Consider the following 20509-nt stretch of genomic DNA (forward strand, 5'->3'; position numbering starts at 1 on the left):
GCATTGGACTTCTTGTATCAATTTACCATCTGTTTACAAGTATATCTACTGTCAAAGGATATCATTTGGGTATTGAATCCCATGTTTGCTTGGTAATGATTCTTGGTTTGTTGTTTTGGTTTTAACTGAAGTTGTACAGATCTGCAACTTGTGACACTTTTGACCTTTGATGCGTCTTTAGATTAGTTGAAAGACACATCAAAGGTCAAGAGCATCACACTGTGACATAACCACAACACTAAAACACATTTCCCTCACTCATACATTCCCTCACTCACTCTGTGTCAGGTGTCAGGCCTGACCTGGGGGCAGCTGTACCAAGCAGCCTTAGAGCTAAGACTATTGTAAGTCTATCTTAAGGTATGGGAGTTACGGTCACCTTAGTGCTAAGACTACCATGGGTCTATGTTAAGGTATGGGAGTTACGGTCACCTTAGTGCTAAGACTACCATGGGTCTATGTTAAGGTATGGGAGTTACCTTCACCTTAGTGCTAAGACTACCATGGGTCTATGTTAAGGTATGGGAGTTACCGTCACCTTAGTGCTAAGACTACCATGGGTCTATGTTAAGGTATGGGAGTTACGGTCACCTTAGTGCTAAGACTACCATGGGTCTATGTTAAGGTATGGGAGTTACGGTCACCTTAGTGCTAAGACTACCTTAAGTCTATGTTAAGGTATGGGAGTTACGGTCACCTTAGTGCTAAGACTACCATGGGTCTATGTTAAGGTATGGAGTGCTAAAGACTACCTTAAGTCTACCTAAGGTATGGGAGTTACCGTCACCTTAGTGCTAGTGCTAAGACTACCATGGGTCTATGTTAAGGTATGGGAGTTACGGTCACCTTAGTGCTAAGACTACCATGGGTCTATGTTCTATGTTAAGGTATGGGAGTTACGGTCACCTTAGTGCTAAGACTACCATGGGTCTATGTTAAGGTATGGGAGTTACGGTCACCTTAGCTAAGACTACCATGGGTCTATGTTAAGGTATGGGAGTTACGGTCACCTTAAGACTACCATGGGCTAAGACTACCATGGGTCTATGTTAAGGTATGGGAGTTACGGTCACCTTAGTGCTAAGACTACCATGGGTCTATGTTAAGGTATGGGAGTTACGGTCACCTTAGTGCTAAGACTACCATGGGTCTATGTTAAGGTATGGGAGTTACCTTCACCTTAGAGCTAAGACTACCATGGGTCTATGTTAAGGTATGGGAGTTACCTTCACCTTAGTGCTAAGGTCACTGTGTACAAAAGCACCTAGGTCTTCTGGTCTTGGCTATTCAAGAAGGTGAAACAAAACGACACTGCCAAGATCAAACTGATATCCATGTTAGAACAGCTTATCAGCACTTTTCCACAGGCCTGGCAGGGTTGAGCTGACCTAAACACTACCACAAGTCTGGAGAGTCATATTATGAAGTACACTCCAAGCCATATTATGAAGCACTCGGCTCTCTTAGCAAGTATCTTTCCTTAGCAAGTATGTAGTCCCTGAGAACTGAATGCTTGCTGTTTCACCATATGTAGCTTGTAGGGTTGAGTTTTGCAGTCTTATGCCTACAGCATTGGCTCATCCTCAGAGCTTGTTCTGAATGCTTGCTGTTTCACCATATGTCCCTCACCATGTCATTGGTGGAATAGTGCTAAAATGCTAAGAGAGACTTAGTGACTTAACAGGTACTCTAAAACTAAAGGTATTTTAGTCCTTTTTATGTGCTGGTATAGTTGAAATCTTTTCAAAATATCCAACTTCCACAGAGGAAGTTATTGAAGGAAGATACTGTGTGGTCTGTATAATGATGGCTACTACTAGGCAAATTTTGCTATGGCAAAGGGAGGTAATCCATTTTTTGAGATGAGCAGGCTGGTCGGTCATCTTTGGTCAATTAATAACAGACGTGGTCGCACTTCTTGACAAGGCTGCCGGAACTACTTATCAAGAACATGGTCCTCTTCCTAATGAGAGAGGGGCTTAAATGCTGCTGAAACCAGGGAGAAAGGCTCCTGGCTGACTTTCAGCAGGTTGTGTGTGACACTGCCAGTTAATGAACTCCCTTCTGCTTACTTAATTAGGTTTGGACCAAAAGAGAGAATAGTTTGTTACTGTAATGTGTAATGAAATGAGTGAGTCACTGAAAATATTCCTCAGGCAAGATTAGGCATACCACTGCACTGCTTAATCAATTTCTCTGTTATATAATTTATATATTCAATTTTCTTCATCAAAATATGTTTGTGTATATATATTTTGGTATCTTCTGCAGAAAATCTGCTTATTATAGAACCAAATATAATGTTAATGGTAAGTTCCTAATGACAAAAAAACATTGAAACCTGTATACCAAATATCTTCTTTTTCTGAAAGCCAAAAGAGAAAAAACTATGACAGTCACATGTAGGATCTTGGAAAAACTCGTCAGCTCTTCATTTCCAATCATGCATAAGCATACAAACAGGATCTTTCTTTGATTGTGTGCAATAACAGCATATAAAACCTGGCATGTGGGAAGTAAATATAACTCCCGGTGATGCTAGACATGGCGTTTCTATGAGTGATGGCACTGCTGTGCGTCATGTGTGCAGGTGCTTGCCAGCTCCACCATTATAGTACCAGTGACTGCTGCCACCATGCTGCAGTACGACTGCTTTATTACATGGCATTGTCACATAGCTGATTGGTTACACTGTTGTGATTGGCTGCATGTTGGCAGGGTTGATGTGTTATCTTCCGTACGCCAGGCTGGTATTGTCAGTTGCTGCCACAGCCAGATCTACATGCTAGGCTTTGTAACTGTGTCATACTACGCTTGATATTTCCACAACTGACGGCTTGTGTTATCTGCCATGCTATACTGTTATTGTCCATGCATAACTACATTGCTTGTGTCACATACTGTTATTGTCAGCATTACATAACTACATTGTCAGCTTGTGTCACATGCATGTCAGCATGCATAATAACTACATTGTCAGCTTGTGTCACATGCATAACTACATTGTCAGCTTGTGTCACATGCATAACTACATTGTCAGCTTGTGTCAGCATGCATAACTACATTGTCAGCTTGTGTCACATGCATAACTACATTGTCAGCTTGTGTCACATGCATAACTACATTGTCAGCTTGTGTCACATGCATAACTACATTGTCAGCTTGTGTCACATGCATAACTACATTGTCAGCTTTGTAACTCTATCAATGCCAGTGTGTGGCACAATTCAGCCTGTTGTTTCCACAATGAATGGCCAGTGGGGTATCCTAGTGGTTAAAACGTTCGCCTTTCACACCGAAGACCCAGGTTCAATTCCCACTTGGGTACAATGTGTGAAGCCAATTTCCCCCATCCCCCATCATGATAATGCTGGAATATTGCTAAAGTCAACATAAAACTAAACTCACTCTCTTGATCACTCCACAATGAACATCCAGTGAACACTATGTAGTAACTGGCTGTATCTTTGTGCCTCACTCACTCACATATGGCTGATGTGAGGATAAATATTGACTCACTGTAACACTCTTAGTTGTTCATTGTGTGTACATTCCAGCTTAAAAGTATTTGACAGTAAAAGATGAAAAGTTATGTTTTACCAGAAGCTATTATATAGTTGTCCGTGCTGCAGAGTGATGGTTAATACAGAGTATAAACACCACCTGGTGATATGTCAACACTGTGTGACTGCTGGGAGGGGTGGAGTACACGGTGTTATCTAATGGGGAACTACAATACAGTGTCTGGTGACAGCAGTAGCAGCTGGGTGCCATTGTCAGTCTGATTGACATCACCATGAATCCTGAGTGTAGATACACTGCAGCTACATCCACTGTCGTTACATCTGTGACGGCGTGTTCATACAACCACAGCAAGGCAGCTGATCAGGTATACATTGATTGACAGGGACAATTATAGATATACATGTTTTTTTATTGCCTTCGTCAGCAGTTTTATAACTTTATGTAGATGTTCATGTATATATTTAAGGTGTGTAAACAATCAAGTGTGGACCAGACGATCCAGTTATTGACCTCATGACCATTGATTTATGCTGTTGGATATGATGATAAAGAATAAACCAAGTCATTGAGTCTGACCATCCAATTCTGTTAGTCACCTTATATTATTAGCACAGGTGTTTGAAGATCATTCCTAGCCTGGATCTTCTAGGGCTTCAAGGAAGCTCTCAAATATACTAATTTAGTGGAAATGATCAAGTTGAGGTAAAATTTGGTTGTTAATGTGTATTTTACCCCTATACCATGTAAAATATGTAACCATCTCTTTGGTCTAGATCTTGTGCTATATTCCAGTCTGAGTGGGGTATCCTTGTGGGGTGGTAACTCCAGGGCTAGCACAATCAAACTGACATTAGTCCAGACTTATAAATTAGTAAAAGCAGATCAATATCATCAGGTCACACAAGGTAGAATCACAACAAGCACCTGCTGCCATGTGGGTGTGAGCTGATCATGGTTGGGCAACAGATGTTTCAGGTGCATTCTTCCCCAGCATTCTCCCTGGTTATCAGAGCAGAGCAAGCACCTGCTGCCATGTGGGTGTGAGCTGATCATGGTTGGGCAACAGATGTTTCAGGTGCATTCTTCCCCAGCATTCTCCCTGGTTATCAGAGCAGAGCAAGCACCTGCTGCCATGTGGGTGTGAGCTGATCATGGTTGGGGAACAGATGTTTCAGGTGCATTCTTCCCCAGCATTCTCCATGTTTATCAGAACAGAGCAAGCACCTGCTGCCATGTGGGTGTGAGCTGATCATGGTTGGGCAACAGATGTTTCAGGTGCATTCTTCCCCAGCATTCTCCATGTTTATCAGAACAGAGCAAGCACCTGCTGCCATGTGGGTGTGAGCTGATCATGGTTGGGCAACAGATGTTTCAGGTGCATTCTTCCCCAGCATTCTCCATGTTTATCAGAACAGTGCAAGCAGCAAGCACCTGCTGCCATGTGGGTGTGAGCTGATCATGGTTGGGCAACAGATGTTTCAGGTGCATTCTTCCCCAGCATTCTCCATGTTTATCAGAACAGAGCAAGCACCTGCTGCCATGTGGGTGTGAGCTGATCATGGTTGGGCAACAGATGTTTCAGGTGCATTCTTCCCCAGCATTCTCCATGTTTATCAGAACAGAGCAAGCACCTGCTGCCATGTGGGTGTGAGCTGATCATGGTTGGGCAACAGATGTTTCAGGTGCATTCTTCCCCAGCATTCTCCATGTTTATCAGAACAGAGCAAGCACCTGCTGCCATGTGGGTGTGAGCTGATCATGGTTGGGCAACAGATGTTTCAGGTGCATTCTTCCCCAGCATTCTCCCTGGTTATCAGAGCAGAGCAAGCACCTGCTGCCATGTGGGTGTGAGCTGATCATGGTTGGGCAACAGATGTTTCAGGTGCATTCTTCCCCAGCATTCTCCTGGTTATCAGAACAGAGCAAGCACCTGCTGCCATGTGGGTGTGAGCTGATCATGGTTGGGCAACAGATGTTTCAGGTGCATTCTTCCCCAGCATTCTCCATGTTTATCAGAACAGAGCAAGCACCTGCTGCCATGTGGGTGTGAGCTGATCATGGTTGGGCAACAGATGTTTCAGGTGCATTCTTCCCCATACCCCTCCCATGTTTTCTTAATGGGGAGAATTAATCAACTGTATTGGCAAATTGGCCAGAAATGAAACCGTCAGAATAAACAGAATACAAATTTTACAGATGAAAAAATCCAGTTTCCTGACAGTGTTAGTTAAACCTGTTTTGGTTCTATATTTAAAAATTTAATTGATCATAATTTTATCTTTTCCATCGTATTGTTCTAAACAAAACATAGATGTGACTCTCCTGATGCGTGGTTGTAGAATGTGCTATGAAAGGAAGATACCAGTTGACCTTCTACAGGGATGTCTGTGTAGCGTGTCATCATACCTGAGCAGTATGCACTGATGCTCATACCATCAACCTCTTGTTCCCTGTCAAGGCTTGATTAGTTACAGGCTGCTGTGACATAACCATAATATTTCTAAAAACAATTCATTCTGTGGGATCAGACAATTAGGATTCCAGCAGTGCCTCCTGTGAATGTTGGACCACTTTACACGTTCTTTGCTGCAGAGTGATGAAGGTGCACCATGTCCCTCATTATTGATTTCCCAGCAGTAACACATTAGCGCACATCTTTTTGGTAGTGTCACGGTCAGTGTTTCCTTGTGGAGTAAGACATCGAGGAGATGGATGATTCCGTTTACACAGATGAGAATCAATTGTCAGCCAGCGCCCTTGCAAGAGTGTTTAAACAACGCAAATTGAAGTGTGTTGGCAAACAGTTCAAAGATTATGGTTTTCGATTTCTCCTCCGCCTTGCAATATTTGGCATTGAATAGGGTGCTATGTTTGTGAATAGTACTGAAGATTTATTAAGAAAAGTAGACCCATTCACCAGAGGAGAGATTTCAAAACCCATGAACATTTACACAGCGTTGGCCTATTTTGATGGGTGTGGAATTTCGGATATCCCAGCTTGCATTCATTTGCTCTTGGATTTTTCTTTCCAACATGAAAGTGTCTCAAGTTCCATCATCCTCTCAGCTGTTGACTCAAATCTCAAAGCCCTCTTACAAATTTGACAATTCTCCTGGCAGCGTGAAGGACAGCCATAAGAACAGTTAATCATACTTTTTCAATATTAGACGGGGAGGCTGTACAGTTTCCCCTCCCTCTGATGTTCCAAACCCTCTGCCAAACATCAGGGAACATTATCACACTGAAATATTACACATGCATTCTCCAGCTACAAAATTACAGATTTCAGTTTTTCTTAATTTTTAAGTTTAAGACTAAACTTAATCACCATGATTCATGGTTATAGTTGAATCTGCATAAAACTGATGGGATATCTTATGTTTGCATGCCTCGAAACATTAGTCCGTGAAGATTCCTGACATGTTTTATGACGAAGGGATTGATTTGCCATTTCGTCGCTGGCTCTGTACCTCACGATGGCGACCGGTCGACCCGAGTGGATGAGCGTCATTATAATTGATGACTCTGTCGTCCTTCTGTAAAGTAATAAGATTACTGGGCTCCCATGAGTCTTCAGTTCTATAGAGACTCAGGGAGCCTATGCTCCAACCTGCATGAACTTTCATCTGTCTACCCTACCCTGTGGTGCGATGACTGGTCCGATGGCGCCATTGGGCTTACGGAAAGTACATTAGGCTCAGAGGAAACACTCCTAATGAGTCTATTTGGCATTACCTTAAGCCATAAATTGACCCTCTTTCCGAAACCTTCTTCCTGCATATGGTATGAGGTAACGGTATGTACTGCAGTTGATTGTTTGTATGTGTATTGTCAGTGTGAGGAGCTTTTGTGTCATCTGTATTACATTGTTGTTAGGCATTATCTTATCTTATATCACCATTGTTTCAAGGTCTCGAGTATGAATATGGAAAACAATGTAAACAGAGTAATATAGAATAACCACAAGCTATAGGGATTTACAGGTTATATACCCTGAGTGATATGTAAATAAATAAATGATAAATAATAAAAATACAAATGTTTAATGAAAAGTTTATGCCGTGTTTCTCAGTATTTTGACATGCCAATGTTTAGTCTGTGTTTCCATGATTGACAAGAAGCAATATAAACAGTAATCACTCACTCACTCACTCATGGCCATAGATCCGTGAAGGTCCGGGTTAGAATGAACTTTCAATAACCCATGGTTGTCGTAAGAGGCGACTAACGGAATAGGGTGGTCAGGCTCGCTGACTTGGTTGACACATGTCATTGGTTCCCAATTGCGCAGATTGATTTTCACGATGTTGATCACTGGATTGTCTGGTCCAGACTTGATTATTTACAGACCGCTGCCATATAGCTGGAATATTGCTGAGTGCAGCATAAAACTAAACTCACACACTCACTCATGGCCATGACAGATAAACTGCAGTCAGCCCGAAAATAAGATGTTCTTTAACTTCTCTTGAGTAGTATGTTGTATGCATGTTCCTAGGTATAGGGGCGGTGGGGTAGCCTAGTGGTTAAAGCATTTGCTCCTCACGTCGAAGACCCGGGTTTGAATCCTCACATGGGTAAAATGTGTGAAGCCCATTTGTGGTGTCCCCCGCCATTATATTGCGGGAATATTGCTAAAAGTAGCATAAAACCATACTCACTCACTCACTCCTAGGTATGATGTAAATATAAGCAAGATTTCTTCAAATTTGAGATGTAGGGCACTAATGATCAGTACCTGAGTGTAGTAACCTTTCAACAACGATGTATCAAACCTGGAGCTTCTACTTCCAATTGTCTGAGAAGACTGTTGGCTTAATGAATCAGGTAATGAAACAGGGGATTAGATGTTCAAAATGGCAGTTGAGTATGGCCGTACCAGCGAATGTCTAGTCACAGCTGTGATGGTGCCTGTACAGTGTCTTCTTACCTGTAGAAGATACCAGTCTACTAATAAAGCACACTTTTGCCCTGAACATTTTTAACGTTAAAGCAATCGGATGCAAATGTCCTTGTGCTTTAACTAAAATAGTTCTTGTTGAAAGTGGGCTTTATTACACTATACATGGTGGTAGAGCGAACTGTATTTCTTAATTAATGTTTGATGGAGGTCAAACACCATGGTCTGACATGAAATCTGTGGTCTGACATGCCAATTAACACTGCAGCTGTACCAGTGGTTGTTAATAGATAGAATCTCTATAAAGTGGTCTGACATGCCCATACAAACTATAGTATATGTTTACTCATACAAAGTGAGTGAGTAAGTTGGGTTCAGTACTGATTTTAACAGTGGTCTAGTTGTATCAAGGCGTGTCAGCTTGAAGGGGGATATAAGCCTGAAGTGATGCGATCCTTATGTGTATACCACTGTGATGACAGCCATGTGGTGCAGACAAACCTATAACATAACCACAGTAAACTGGGATTTGAACCTATGATCATATTCCTGGCCTGCCAAGGGATGCAACTCTCTACAGCAAATGGCATCACCCAAGACGACAAGGCCACCTGTGAACTTTTCAGTCATACTGAATCTGTTTAGTGATAATTATTGGGGAATATATTGTTGATATTTTACATAATTCAGTTATGGAACCCAATAGTTGGTATATATTACTCAAAAGAAGTTAGAAACCCCCTGATTCTTTCATTGTACTATCTTTTGCTATTATATAAGTCCAAAAATGCAATCCCCAAAAAGTAGGGGATTTACAAGATTGATAAAATGCAAATGATGAAGCCAAGGACTGACTGACTGACTGAGTTTGGTTTTACACCGCTTTTAACAATATTCCAGCAACATCATGGCGGGGGACACCAGAAATGGGCTTCACACATTGTGCCCATGTGGGGATTCGAACCCGGGTCTTCGGCGTGACGAGCCAACGCTTTAACCACTAGGCTACCCCACCGCCCCTGAAGCCAAGGAGGAAACAGATGATGAAGATTAATTAAGGGAAAATGTGACAATTTATTCTATTTCTTTGGAAATGCTTCATCTGTATGGATATATATATACTTTTCCCATATGCATTGACATTGGCTAGTGGTATGCTCGCAAAATGGAATATCCCCTACTTTTTTTGGAATGGTATATCCTGATCTCCTAACAATTTTGGTGTTTCCGATTATCATCTTTAAAATTTCTCAGGTTGTCAGTCCATAGTTAAGACTTCTTGTACATTAATTTGATGTGATATATTTAAAAACTAAACATGAGAAAATATTCATATCAAGAAACAATGAAAGGTATATGAATCACCTACACTTGCCTGTCCATAATGGTAAAGATACGAGGCACAGTTTAGGATCATTGCTCACATTGCCAGAACCAAAATGGAAATTGCTTATGTATTTATCATAAACAATTATGGCCAACAATGTATTGAATAACAGCGTATCATTTCTGCAGTTTGAACAATGGGTAGTTGTGTAGACACATGTATCTACAGGTAGCAGCTGGGAAAGGTGATTAGGAAAACAGTGTTGGAATGCTAATATGGCCGAACTGGGACAATGATTGGTGGGGATACTATGTTCCAAATCAACTATGTGGCTGAGTTTTTGATCGAGTGCCCTTCTCTCTCACAGATGACAGTACAACAATTGCACGCTGTCAGAGCTGTACAATAAATCGTCCCCGAAATAAAGCATAATTGCATCGGAGCTAAGCGTTGTGCTTTAAGGCTGATGCAAATCTAGGTATTTAGTATTTGATGTTGAAGTCGGAGGCGAGTGTGAAGGAGGGAGAGAGGTAGTAGGTATTGTCTTGGCACAGTAATGGCATGGCACGGCCATTCAGTAATTGATTGTAAGTCCGGACGGTAATGGCAGAATTGGAGTTTGGCAGTGTATGACTATAAGATCGGACTACTACCCTCCAGCTCTAGCAATGGATCTGACAGATTTCATCGGTATTTATTGACTTAAAACTAGCTTGGAAAAATCAAATTTGAATTTGATTTTGCCTGCAGTTTTTGCACTCTGCCCTCTGCACATGAGCTATGCATGATAACACTGCTTGATGTCCTTCTCACAATTCTTGATTGATCCTGGAGATTTTTATCCGTTACTCCATTCACGATTTTTTTACCTGTTCTAACATGGCCGTATTGCGTGCCATGACGATGTAATCATGCTGTGATCAAACCGCCTACATTTTGGTAGCATGTTTCATTCTCCGTATAATCATCATTTCATTCTGGCACATTTTTCATCTGTACCTAAGTCTCTGTCACTGACAACTATGCATGGTGTAAATATTGTTTTCTTAAAGGTGTTAGGTTCACTTTCTCTTTCCAAAATAATCTGTTTATTTTCTTAATGAATGTATGTATGTCATTACTGCCAACCACGAGATGGTTAGATTCATGTGTCAGTTCAAGTCTATGTCCGTTCCTAGGGCTTTGTTAACTAATGAATCGAGGTCTCCAAATTGATAAGTTTGTATAAATCTAATAACATTCATATTCAAGGATCTAATTCTTGTACGGAATAATATTTGCACAAAATTACAAAACAAGACCTCAAGTCAGGTACCCATGGCAACACAAATTGTAATGTGGTAGTATTGAGTTACTATGTTATTCCTCGGGTAATATTTGATATGATTGTTACTACATCCATGATTTGTCACATTTGTAGGCTGACCACAAGGTATGTAGTATATAAAACACACATACTGTGATACGATGGTTATATACGCCCTTTGTCTCTAGCATTTACAGACGTATTCTTCTTACTTATCATTGTGGATGATATGTAACGACTGGAAGCGACGACTCCAGCAGTACAAGGATGCATGTTGCAGGGAATTCAATTTCACTTGTGATGATCATGTTTGGTAGAATTCTCTATGTTCATTGTGAAATGTTTTGACACCAACATTCCTGATTAGTGCCAGGTCCACCACACTATGTGGTTCTATTATTTGATTAGCAGAGCTAAGTATATTATGTCAGAGATCTATTAATGGGTACTTCCAAACATTAATCGTATTAGCTGGTACCAGATTCTGGCTGGAAAGTGCGAGTGTTGGTAATTTTATTTAAAACCATTATTCAAGGTAAAAAGCAATCTGTTAGTTTTTGTGATTGAATTTGATTTCGATTCTGTACCATATTCCATTATGTTCTGGAATATTTGCCCAGAGAATACCACCATGGTTATAACAGGACTGCGGATCCTTAATTGCAAGATTCTGTTGTCATGACTGCAGATCCTTGATTCCAAGACTCTGTGGTCTGAGGACTGCAGATCCTTGATCCCAAGACTGTGTTGTCATGACTGCAGATCCTTGATTCCAAGACTCTGTGGTCTGAGGCTTGCAGATCCTTGATCCCAAGACTGTGTTGTCATGACTACAGATGCTTGATTACAAGACTCTGTTGTCATGACAGCAGATCCTTGATTTCAAGACTCTGTTGTCATGACTGCAGATCCTTGATTCCATGTCTTTGTTGTCATGACTGCAGATCCTTGATTCCAAGACTGTTGTCATGACAGCAGATCCTTGATTCCAATACTCTGTTGTCATGACTGCAGATCCTTGATTCCAATACTCTGTTGTCATGACAGCAGATCCTTGATTCCAAGACTCTGTTGTCACTACTCCATTTCCATTATCCTGAGACATCGTTTTCGCTGCTGCAGTTCCATGATTCCAAGATTAGTCAATACAAGTTCAGTTTTAATGCCATTGTATGATACATTTACAATTTTAATGTGGAAGAACCTGATGGTCCTAGACATTTTTGGTAGTATATTTGGCAAACCAAGCAGATGAGCATTTCATTGGAGTACAAGGTGTGAAGCCAGATCCTTGATTCCAAACATGATTTAGATGGAGTTTGCTTAAGGTGGCCTGAGACCATACAAACCTCTCGTATTTTTCTCAAATATGTACAATAGGTTTATGAATTCAGATATATATGATGTAACTAAAGTTTAATTGAAGTCCATTCGCTTCATGATGAATTTACTGACAGAACGCTTATACTTCACAGGTTATAAGCAATTTGTGTAATTAGCTAAGACAGATACAAAGCATGTAGCCAGAACACACTCACTCACTCACTCACTCACTCACTCACTCACTCACTCTTACTCACTCTCTCTCTCTATTTTTTCTCTCACTCTCTCTCTCACTCACTCACTCTATTTTCTCTCTCACTCACTCTCTCTCTCTCACTCACTCACTCTATTTTCTCTCTCTCTCTCTCTCTCACTCACTCTATTTTCTCTCTCTCCTCACTCCTCTATTTTCTTTCTCTCACTCTGTCTCTCTCTCTCTCTCTCACTCTCTCTCTCTCTCACTCTCTCTCTCTATTTTCTCTCACTCTCTCTCCTCTCACTCACTCTATTTTCTCTCTCTCTCTCTCACTCTATTTTCTCTCTCACTCACTCTCTCACTTACTCTATTTTCTCTTTCACTCTCTTTCTCTCACTCACTCACTCTATTTTCTCTCTCACTCACCTCTCTCTCTCTCACTATTTTCTCTCTCTCTCACTCACTCACTCTATTTTCTCTCTCTCACTCACTCTCTCTCTCTCTCACTCTCTCTCTCACTCACTCACTCTCTCTCTCACACTCATTCTCTCTCTCTCTCTCTCACTCTCTCCCTCTGTCAGGTATGTTTATTGTTATATACAGTGATGAGTATCAGGACTGTCTTCCTCCTCAAAGCGATATCCTTCATCTCTCTATCTTGTGGTTCCATATCTGGCAACCCTACGAGCCGCCATTACTGGGACTAGCCTGAGGAGGCCATTATCGGAATGGTGGCTCATGTGGCAAGAGCTTCTTTCCATAAGTAGTGATGACTTCCCATCATTCTAGACCCAAAACGTTGGCTACGTCACTTTATCCCATATCCATGGCAAACTCTACTTTGAATAATTTGAAGCAATTTTCCGTTGAGGTCAATCATCAGTCAATGGTACAATTCTTGCATAAACCTTTCTGAGTCAGCTTAATGTGCTTGAGGTTTTATAGGCGAGGGACACACATCAGTTGTCCCAGAGTCATCATAATACCTACTACACATTGTCCCAAGCCTAACTTGTAGATCCCCCAAATTGCCAGACAAACAATAACGTAGTCAGTGGTTTGGATCAATATCATTTAGTACAGTGTACACAAACACACTCTATGTTTGAATATTTCATTACTCTGAAGGGGATGACATTATATTCATATCAATGGAGTACTATTTCACTTTGATGGCATTGCATATGCAGAAATGCACGTTGGAATAACAGTGGTTGGCCCTTGCATGGGTCTGTACAGAGTATGGACTGGGCAACTGGGATTTCATTGTTTTGTTTCATCCGGGTTGTCAATATAGTGACTGGGCTAATGCACAGTTTTGTTATGGGTGGGGACTCTGAATATGTGTTGTTTCTTCATTTCATACATAAATGTCCACAGGTGTATTGTTAATGAGCATAGACATGTAAACAGGTGTGTCAGTGAGGTAGATAGATGAACAGGTGGGTCGACATGGTAGAAATGTAAACAGGTGAGCCGATGAGGTAGAGAGGTGAACAGGTGGGTCGACATGGTAGACATGTAAACAGGTGTGTCAGTGAGGTAGATAGGTGAACAGGTGGGTCGACATGGTAGACATGTAAACAGGTGTGTCAGTGAGGTAGAGAGGTGAACAGGTGGGTCGACATGTTAGACATGTAAACAGGTGTGTCAGTGAGGTAGATAGGTGAACAGGAGGGTAGAAATGGTAGATATGTAAACTGGTGAGTTGATGAGGTAGATAGGTGAACAGGTGGGTCGACATGGTAGACATGTAAACAGGTGTGTCAGTGGGGTAGAGAGGTGAACAGGTGGGTCAACATGGTAGACATGTAAACAGGTGAGCCAATGAGGTAGATAGGTGAACAGGTGGGTCAACATGGTAGACATGTAAACAGGTGTGTCAGTGAGGTAGATAGGTGAACAGGTGGGTTGACATGGTAGACATGTAAACAGGTGTGTCAGTGAGGTAGATAGGTGAACAGGTGGGTTGACATGGTAGACATGTAAACAGGTGTGTCAGTGAGGTAGATAGGTGAACAGGTGGGTCGACATTGTAGACATGTAAACAGGTGTGTCAGTGGGGTAGAGAGGTGAACAGGTGGGTCGACATGGTAGACATGCAAACAGGTGTGTCAGTGAGGTAGATAGGTGAACAGGTGGGTCGACATGGTAGACATGTAAACAGGTGAGCCGATGAGGTAGATAGGTGAACAGGTGGGTCGACATTGTAGACATGTAAACAGGTGTGTCAATGAGGTAGAGAGGTGAACAGGTGGGTCGACATGGTAGACATGTAAACAGGTGAGCCGATGAGGTAGATAGGTGAACAGGTGGGTCGACATGGTAGACATGTAAACAGGTGTGTCAGTGAGGTAGAGAGGTGAACAGGTGGGTAGACATGGTAGATATGTAAACAGATGAGCCAATGAGGTAGATAGGTGAACAGGTGGGTCGACATGGTAGACATGTAAACAGGTGTGTCAGTGGGGTAGAGAGGTGAACAGGTGGGTCGACATTGTAGACATGTAAACAGGTGTGTCAGTGAGGTAGATAGGTGAACAGGTGGGTCGACATGGTAGACATGTAAACAGGTGTGTCAGTGGGGTAGAGAGGTGAACAGGTGGGTCGACATGGTAGACATGCAAACAGATGAGCCAATGAGGTAGATAGGTGAACAGGTGGGTCGACATGGTAGACATGTAAACAGGTGAGCCAATGAGGTAGATAGGTGAACAAGTGGGTGGACATGGTAGACATGTAAACAGGTGTGTCAGTGAGGTAGATAGGTGAACAGGTGGGTAGACATGGTAGATATGTAAACAGGTGAGCCGATGAGGTAGATAGGTGAACAGGTGGGTCGACATGGTAGACATGTAAACAGGTGTGTCAGTGAGGTAGAGAGGTGAACAGGTGGATCCTTAGTGGGGTTAGGTAAACAATTGTGTCAATGGGTTAGGTATGTAAACAGGTGACTGTGGGAAAAATATGTTAACAGATGGATTGACACCGCAGATGTTAAAAGGTATGAAAATTGGGGTAGACATGGAAAAGTGTAAGTGGGGAAGATATGTAAACAGGCAGATCAACACCGCAGACCTGAGTCATTGCTGATGATATTCATATAATAAGACTGTTTCAACAAGAACCTTATTCAAGCAGGACTGATGATGTGATGCTAGAGTCTTACCCTTGTGGACAAAGTAAAGTGCAGTGAAGTACTAGTAGGAAATATGAAACAGGTAGGCCTAGTAGGATCCTGATTCAGCCAGCAGTCAGGGAATCGGCTCATGTCAACAGTATTAATCATGCAGTAGAGTTGTTTCCAGTTGTATTTAAAAGTACTCTGAATGGGAACATTGGGCTAATCTGGACTGAATTATATATCCAGAACCTTATTGATAGTATTGATTGAAAACTTCCCCAAACAAGTACTGATAACCTACATAGGACAGATACAGCTGGATGTTCAGGTAAACCATACTGGAGTATGAACTAGATGCAACTTCCAGGATTGGGTGGGCAGGCTCTGGGACCAGCTCAATGCGTGTCATTATAATTTAGTTATGTGAATCAATGCTTATGATATCAATCATTGGATCGGCTGGTCAGATTTGATTATTTTCAGACCGTGGTCATATACCGGTAGCTGGAATATTGTTGAATGTGTTATAAACAGAATATCCTGAACATATGGGATAGATCAAGATTAAGATGGTGAGGTGAGGTGAAATTGGGTTTAACGTCGTAGCAGAATATTTCGCTCATATGACGACACGTGCATGCGTGTATGTGTATGTGCGCGCTGCTTGTACTAGCCCAGACCGAAGCTGGTTTTATAGTGCTAGCCCACTGAAATACCATGCCGCAGTGAAGCAGGAATACCCCACTCAGACACATTATACTGACTCCGAGCCGACCAGTCCTTGTTGTACCCATTAATGCCGAACGCCAGGCAGGGACCAACAAGTACCATATGTTAACGTCTTTTGGTATGACGCAGTCGGGGATCAAACCCGCGACCTTCCGCTCTCCGGGCGGACGCTCTAACCACTACACCACGGAGGCGGTCATCAAGGTTAAGAAACACAGAGTATAGTTATGGGTTAGTTGTTCTTAAGATGCTCATCTCCAGGTACTGTGCATGGATGGTAGTGCAGCCTAGTGGTTACAGTGGTTGCCCATCACACCAAAATGCCCTGGTTCTAAGCCCATTGTTGTATTCTGCTGTGTTTTACTGTTGTCAAAGGCTGTGGTCAATCAGACTCATAGATGGTCTGCAATATGTCAGTCAGTCATCATCAATTTCTTTGCAGAGTTGACTCCCTTTGGCATCCTATGATCCTGTGTTCATGGGTTCAATTCCAAATGAGTCTTGATGATAATCTTTGGCATGTGCCAGATCTTATGTAACTTGTTCAGCATGTTCATGATCAGTGGAGACATTAAGCTTTCCACATTGTGCCTTAGAACTTGATGAGGTCACTGGAGCACTTCAGGCAGCGATCAATGAAAGAAGAACAACTGGGTTCAACTGTGGCCATAATTTCATAGAAAATCTAAAGATGTGCAGGTTTTTGATAATTTTAGAGTAATCAGAAAATTCCAGCTGTTAGCTTCTAGTCACTACACATGATAGAGAGAGATGGGTTTGTACGAAACTCATTTCCAGATCTCTAGTGAAAGACACAGGTGTTTGATTCTATGTCCTTAGGAGTGGGCTTTGATAGGTTGGTCTACTTCCTGTGTGGAGTGCACTTTCATGGATGACTGGTTGTCTCCCGTGTACAGGAAATGAAATAGATGATAGAGTTACGATGTTGTTGATAGGATGCCTCCCTAGAGGTAGCATCCAAGTTTATCATGATGGACTGATTTCCATTGTGTCAAAGTGGTGGTTCATTTGTTGCATTAATTGTTGACAAACACATGGTATCATCGATATTTTGATAGCGATTCATTAACACATGTTCATGATGCAGTCAGAATTGTATGCTGAAATTTTTACAGATTTCTTATTGATGTGGTTATAGCCATGGTTGATAACATGTCATCACTGGATTGTCTGTTCCAGATGGATTATTTCCATGCCTCCGTCAGATAGATTTAATATTTCAGAGTGTGGTATTAAAAATTAAAATTAAAGCCATTCTAATCATGCTTTGGCCTCCCACATCAAGCTTACATGAGATACTATTGAAACAAGCTTCAAACCCAGCTCCCTCACTCACTGATGCCTGGAAGGGCATTGTACAGAGGACAGCCACTAGCGTTCTGCAGCTTATCAATATGATAGCCTCCACCACAGGCATTGGGCTCACCTTGAACACACATCTTGCATTGGGGTATTGATTTTCCCAGCCAGTGTGTAGCAGAATTTCAATTAGCTTTGCTTGGCATTATTCTGTTGGTGTTTTTTCACAACTGTGGCAATGAAAACAAAAAAATCAATGAAACTATAATTTTTCATCTGATGATGACATTTTTAATTTCTTTTCTTATTCAACAATAGTATTGACAGTCATGTCATTTCACTCAATAATTTATTGGCTTAAGACCAATAAATTTCAGATATACTATAAAGTATTGTGTTGTCCAGTAGCCATTTTGGCAGAGGATGTGTACCAATATCAAATGGTATATGTACAAGGCGCCGCGTTAATATTACTTAAGTCTTTATGCTCAACACTTCGATTTTCTCCCCGCTTCTTACTATCTGACATTTTATCAGAAATCAGGGTCTATTTGTAGGAATAAGTCTATGGAGATGGGCCTTATTGATTTCTGAGAGGATAGCTCAACACTTGCTTCAGAAATTGATCAAAACATCAACTAGAAAGCACTTTGGTTATGATTATGCAACATGTATCTTCCTTTAATGTTATCAGAGAAGAACTTCCACAGTCCGACTGACTGACTTTAGTGATTCTGGTTATCAATTACAAAATTTATCGCAAATTTGTCCGATAGATGTCTGTGTAGAAAAGTCTATATGCTGAACTACGCCTTGTTTGAGACAAGACTTGCCATGTTCAACTTATCAAGCAGCAGTGTCTGGCCGATACTTCCTGATTTATTTGAGAGTTGTTTGTAATATGTTCTGTGAGCAGGAATACAGTGAATTTCGAGGGTTGTCCATGATTTTGACAACAGTGCCGGACTGTGTTAAGTTAGAAGTTTCTTCTTTGCTTGAACAAACACAAGTCTGAAAAAGACAATTGCTAGATGTTGGTATCTGGAGCTTGTCCAAGAGGACTTGTGATGCCACCTCCGATGTGGAGCTGTACCGCAGGGAACCCACTGCTACCCAGGCCAACACACCTGCTTCCTGTCTTGGTGTTAATTATTGATAAACAACAACATTCAAACTCACCAACGTCCGGCCTTCTGATCTCTCGGGACACTCCTATGGTGTGTGAAGACACTTTAATTCATTTAGACAAGCAGGGAGTATATTACAATGTCAGCCCTCCAGCCATGACGGTGGTGTAGGTAAGACATGTTTCTCTGATTCCATCACCCTTCCACCATTATGACACACATGATGGGATTCTGTTCTTAATTGTACTGTAAATGCCCCAAGATTGCTCTCTATCTGCTGCGATAGTGCTCTTGTCAGATTGAATAGAAAACTTTAGGGTTTTGTTGTGTTCACTCTAAGTGTAGCATGCCCTAATTTTAGTTGGTTGTTTCATCAGGGGGATGTTAGTAGGTGTCGGTCTGACACATAAGGAAGATGTGAGGGAAAATCTTGATCTTTTTATGGAAACCATTTCTTGCAAATGGTCAAATATATTAAATAACATTATGTGAAACTATTTCAGAACTGTGAATAAAGTCTGTGGCATGTCTTGTGTACAGTACAGGGTAATATCAGTTGTAGCAGTCTCACTCCGGGGATGTGTTCATCTTGCCATATTGTAATCTAGAATTAAATTTAATTGAAAATGTATAAGTAGTAGCTGTATGATTGAGCTTAGGTTAACTGTCATGTGTTCATTGCTCATCTACAATGTATTTTGTGCTTCAATCTAACATATGAAGTTATTAAAGACTTCACTCTTACTGAAGACCTGGTACTTGCTGTTTTGAGCATGGTGTTTATTTCAGGCCAGGACCAATTAGAGAGCCAGTGTTTATTAGAGGCCCGTTCTTATTAGAGGAAATACAGTACCCGCTAGCTCCTGGCCATTTGACATTCTTAGTGTGATTAAAGTTAATCAAATCCCAGTTTTATTATATATCTATCTTGCGGTTTATGATCACATGCAGACACTGTCTCAGCTTGACACAAGTCACTAGTTACAATATCCTGGCTGGTAACGGCCATCAGGAGGTAGTCACTTGCTGATACAGTAGACATCCCTGATTGTATAGTGGAGGCAGACATTCCCTTAATTCAATGCTAGAGAACTGCATGTCTTACACAATCATACAACTCTGAAACTACGATTACCAAATGGCGGGTGTTCTGGGAGCAAGAAGTGTTATGAGCTGGAGGATCTGTAAACAAGAGCTTCTGTGAGCAAGAAGTGAAGTGAGCAAGAGATTCTGTGAGCAAGCAGTTCTTTGAGCAAGAGGATCTGTAAACAAGTGCTGCTGTCAGCAAGAGGATCTGTAAACAAGAGCTTCTGATAGCAAAACATTCTGTGAGCAAGAGGATCTGTAAACAAGAGCTTCTGATAGCAAAACATTCTGTGAGCAAGGGGTTCTGTGATCAAGAGGTTCTGTCAGCAAGAGGTTCTGTGAACAAGAGCTGCTGTAAGCAAGAGGTTCTGTGAACAAGAGCTGCTGTTAGTTAGAGGTTCTGTGAACAAGAGTTACTGTGAGAAAGGGGTTCTGTCAGCAAGATTTGCTGGGAACAAGTTGCTGTTAGCAAAATGTTCTGTCAGCAAGAGTTTCTGTGAACAAAAGTTGCTGTGAGCAAGGGGTTCTGTTGGCAAGAAGTTCTGT

General features: G+C 41.5%; 1 protein-coding gene across 10 annotated transcripts in view; it reads left to right on the forward strand.

The window, feature by feature from the left end:
* Positions 1-20509, forward strand: part of LOC124274358 (Kv channel-interacting protein 4-like) — a 462530-nt gene that overhangs the window by 392338 nt on the left and 49683 nt on the right. Inside the window, exon 1 of one of the 10 annotated variants that reach the window (XM_046709727.1) lies at positions 10305-10442. The exons of the other annotated variants lie outside the window; for them this stretch is intronic. Coding sequence (XP_046565683.1) covers positions 10382-10442 — 61 coding nt within the window. The 5' untranslated portion in view covers positions 10305-10381. Of the gene's footprint in view, positions 1-10304; positions 10443-20509 lie in introns of those variants that run through there. 10 annotated transcript variants of the gene reach the window in all.

This window comes from Haliotis rubra, unplaced genomic scaffold (genome assembly GCF_003918875.1).
Source record: "Haliotis rubra isolate DU_JTF1 unplaced genomic scaffold, ASM391887v1 Scf19, whole genome shotgun sequence".
Classification (NCBI taxonomy): domain Eukaryota; kingdom Metazoa; phylum Mollusca; class Gastropoda; order Lepetellida; family Haliotidae; genus Haliotis; species Haliotis rubra.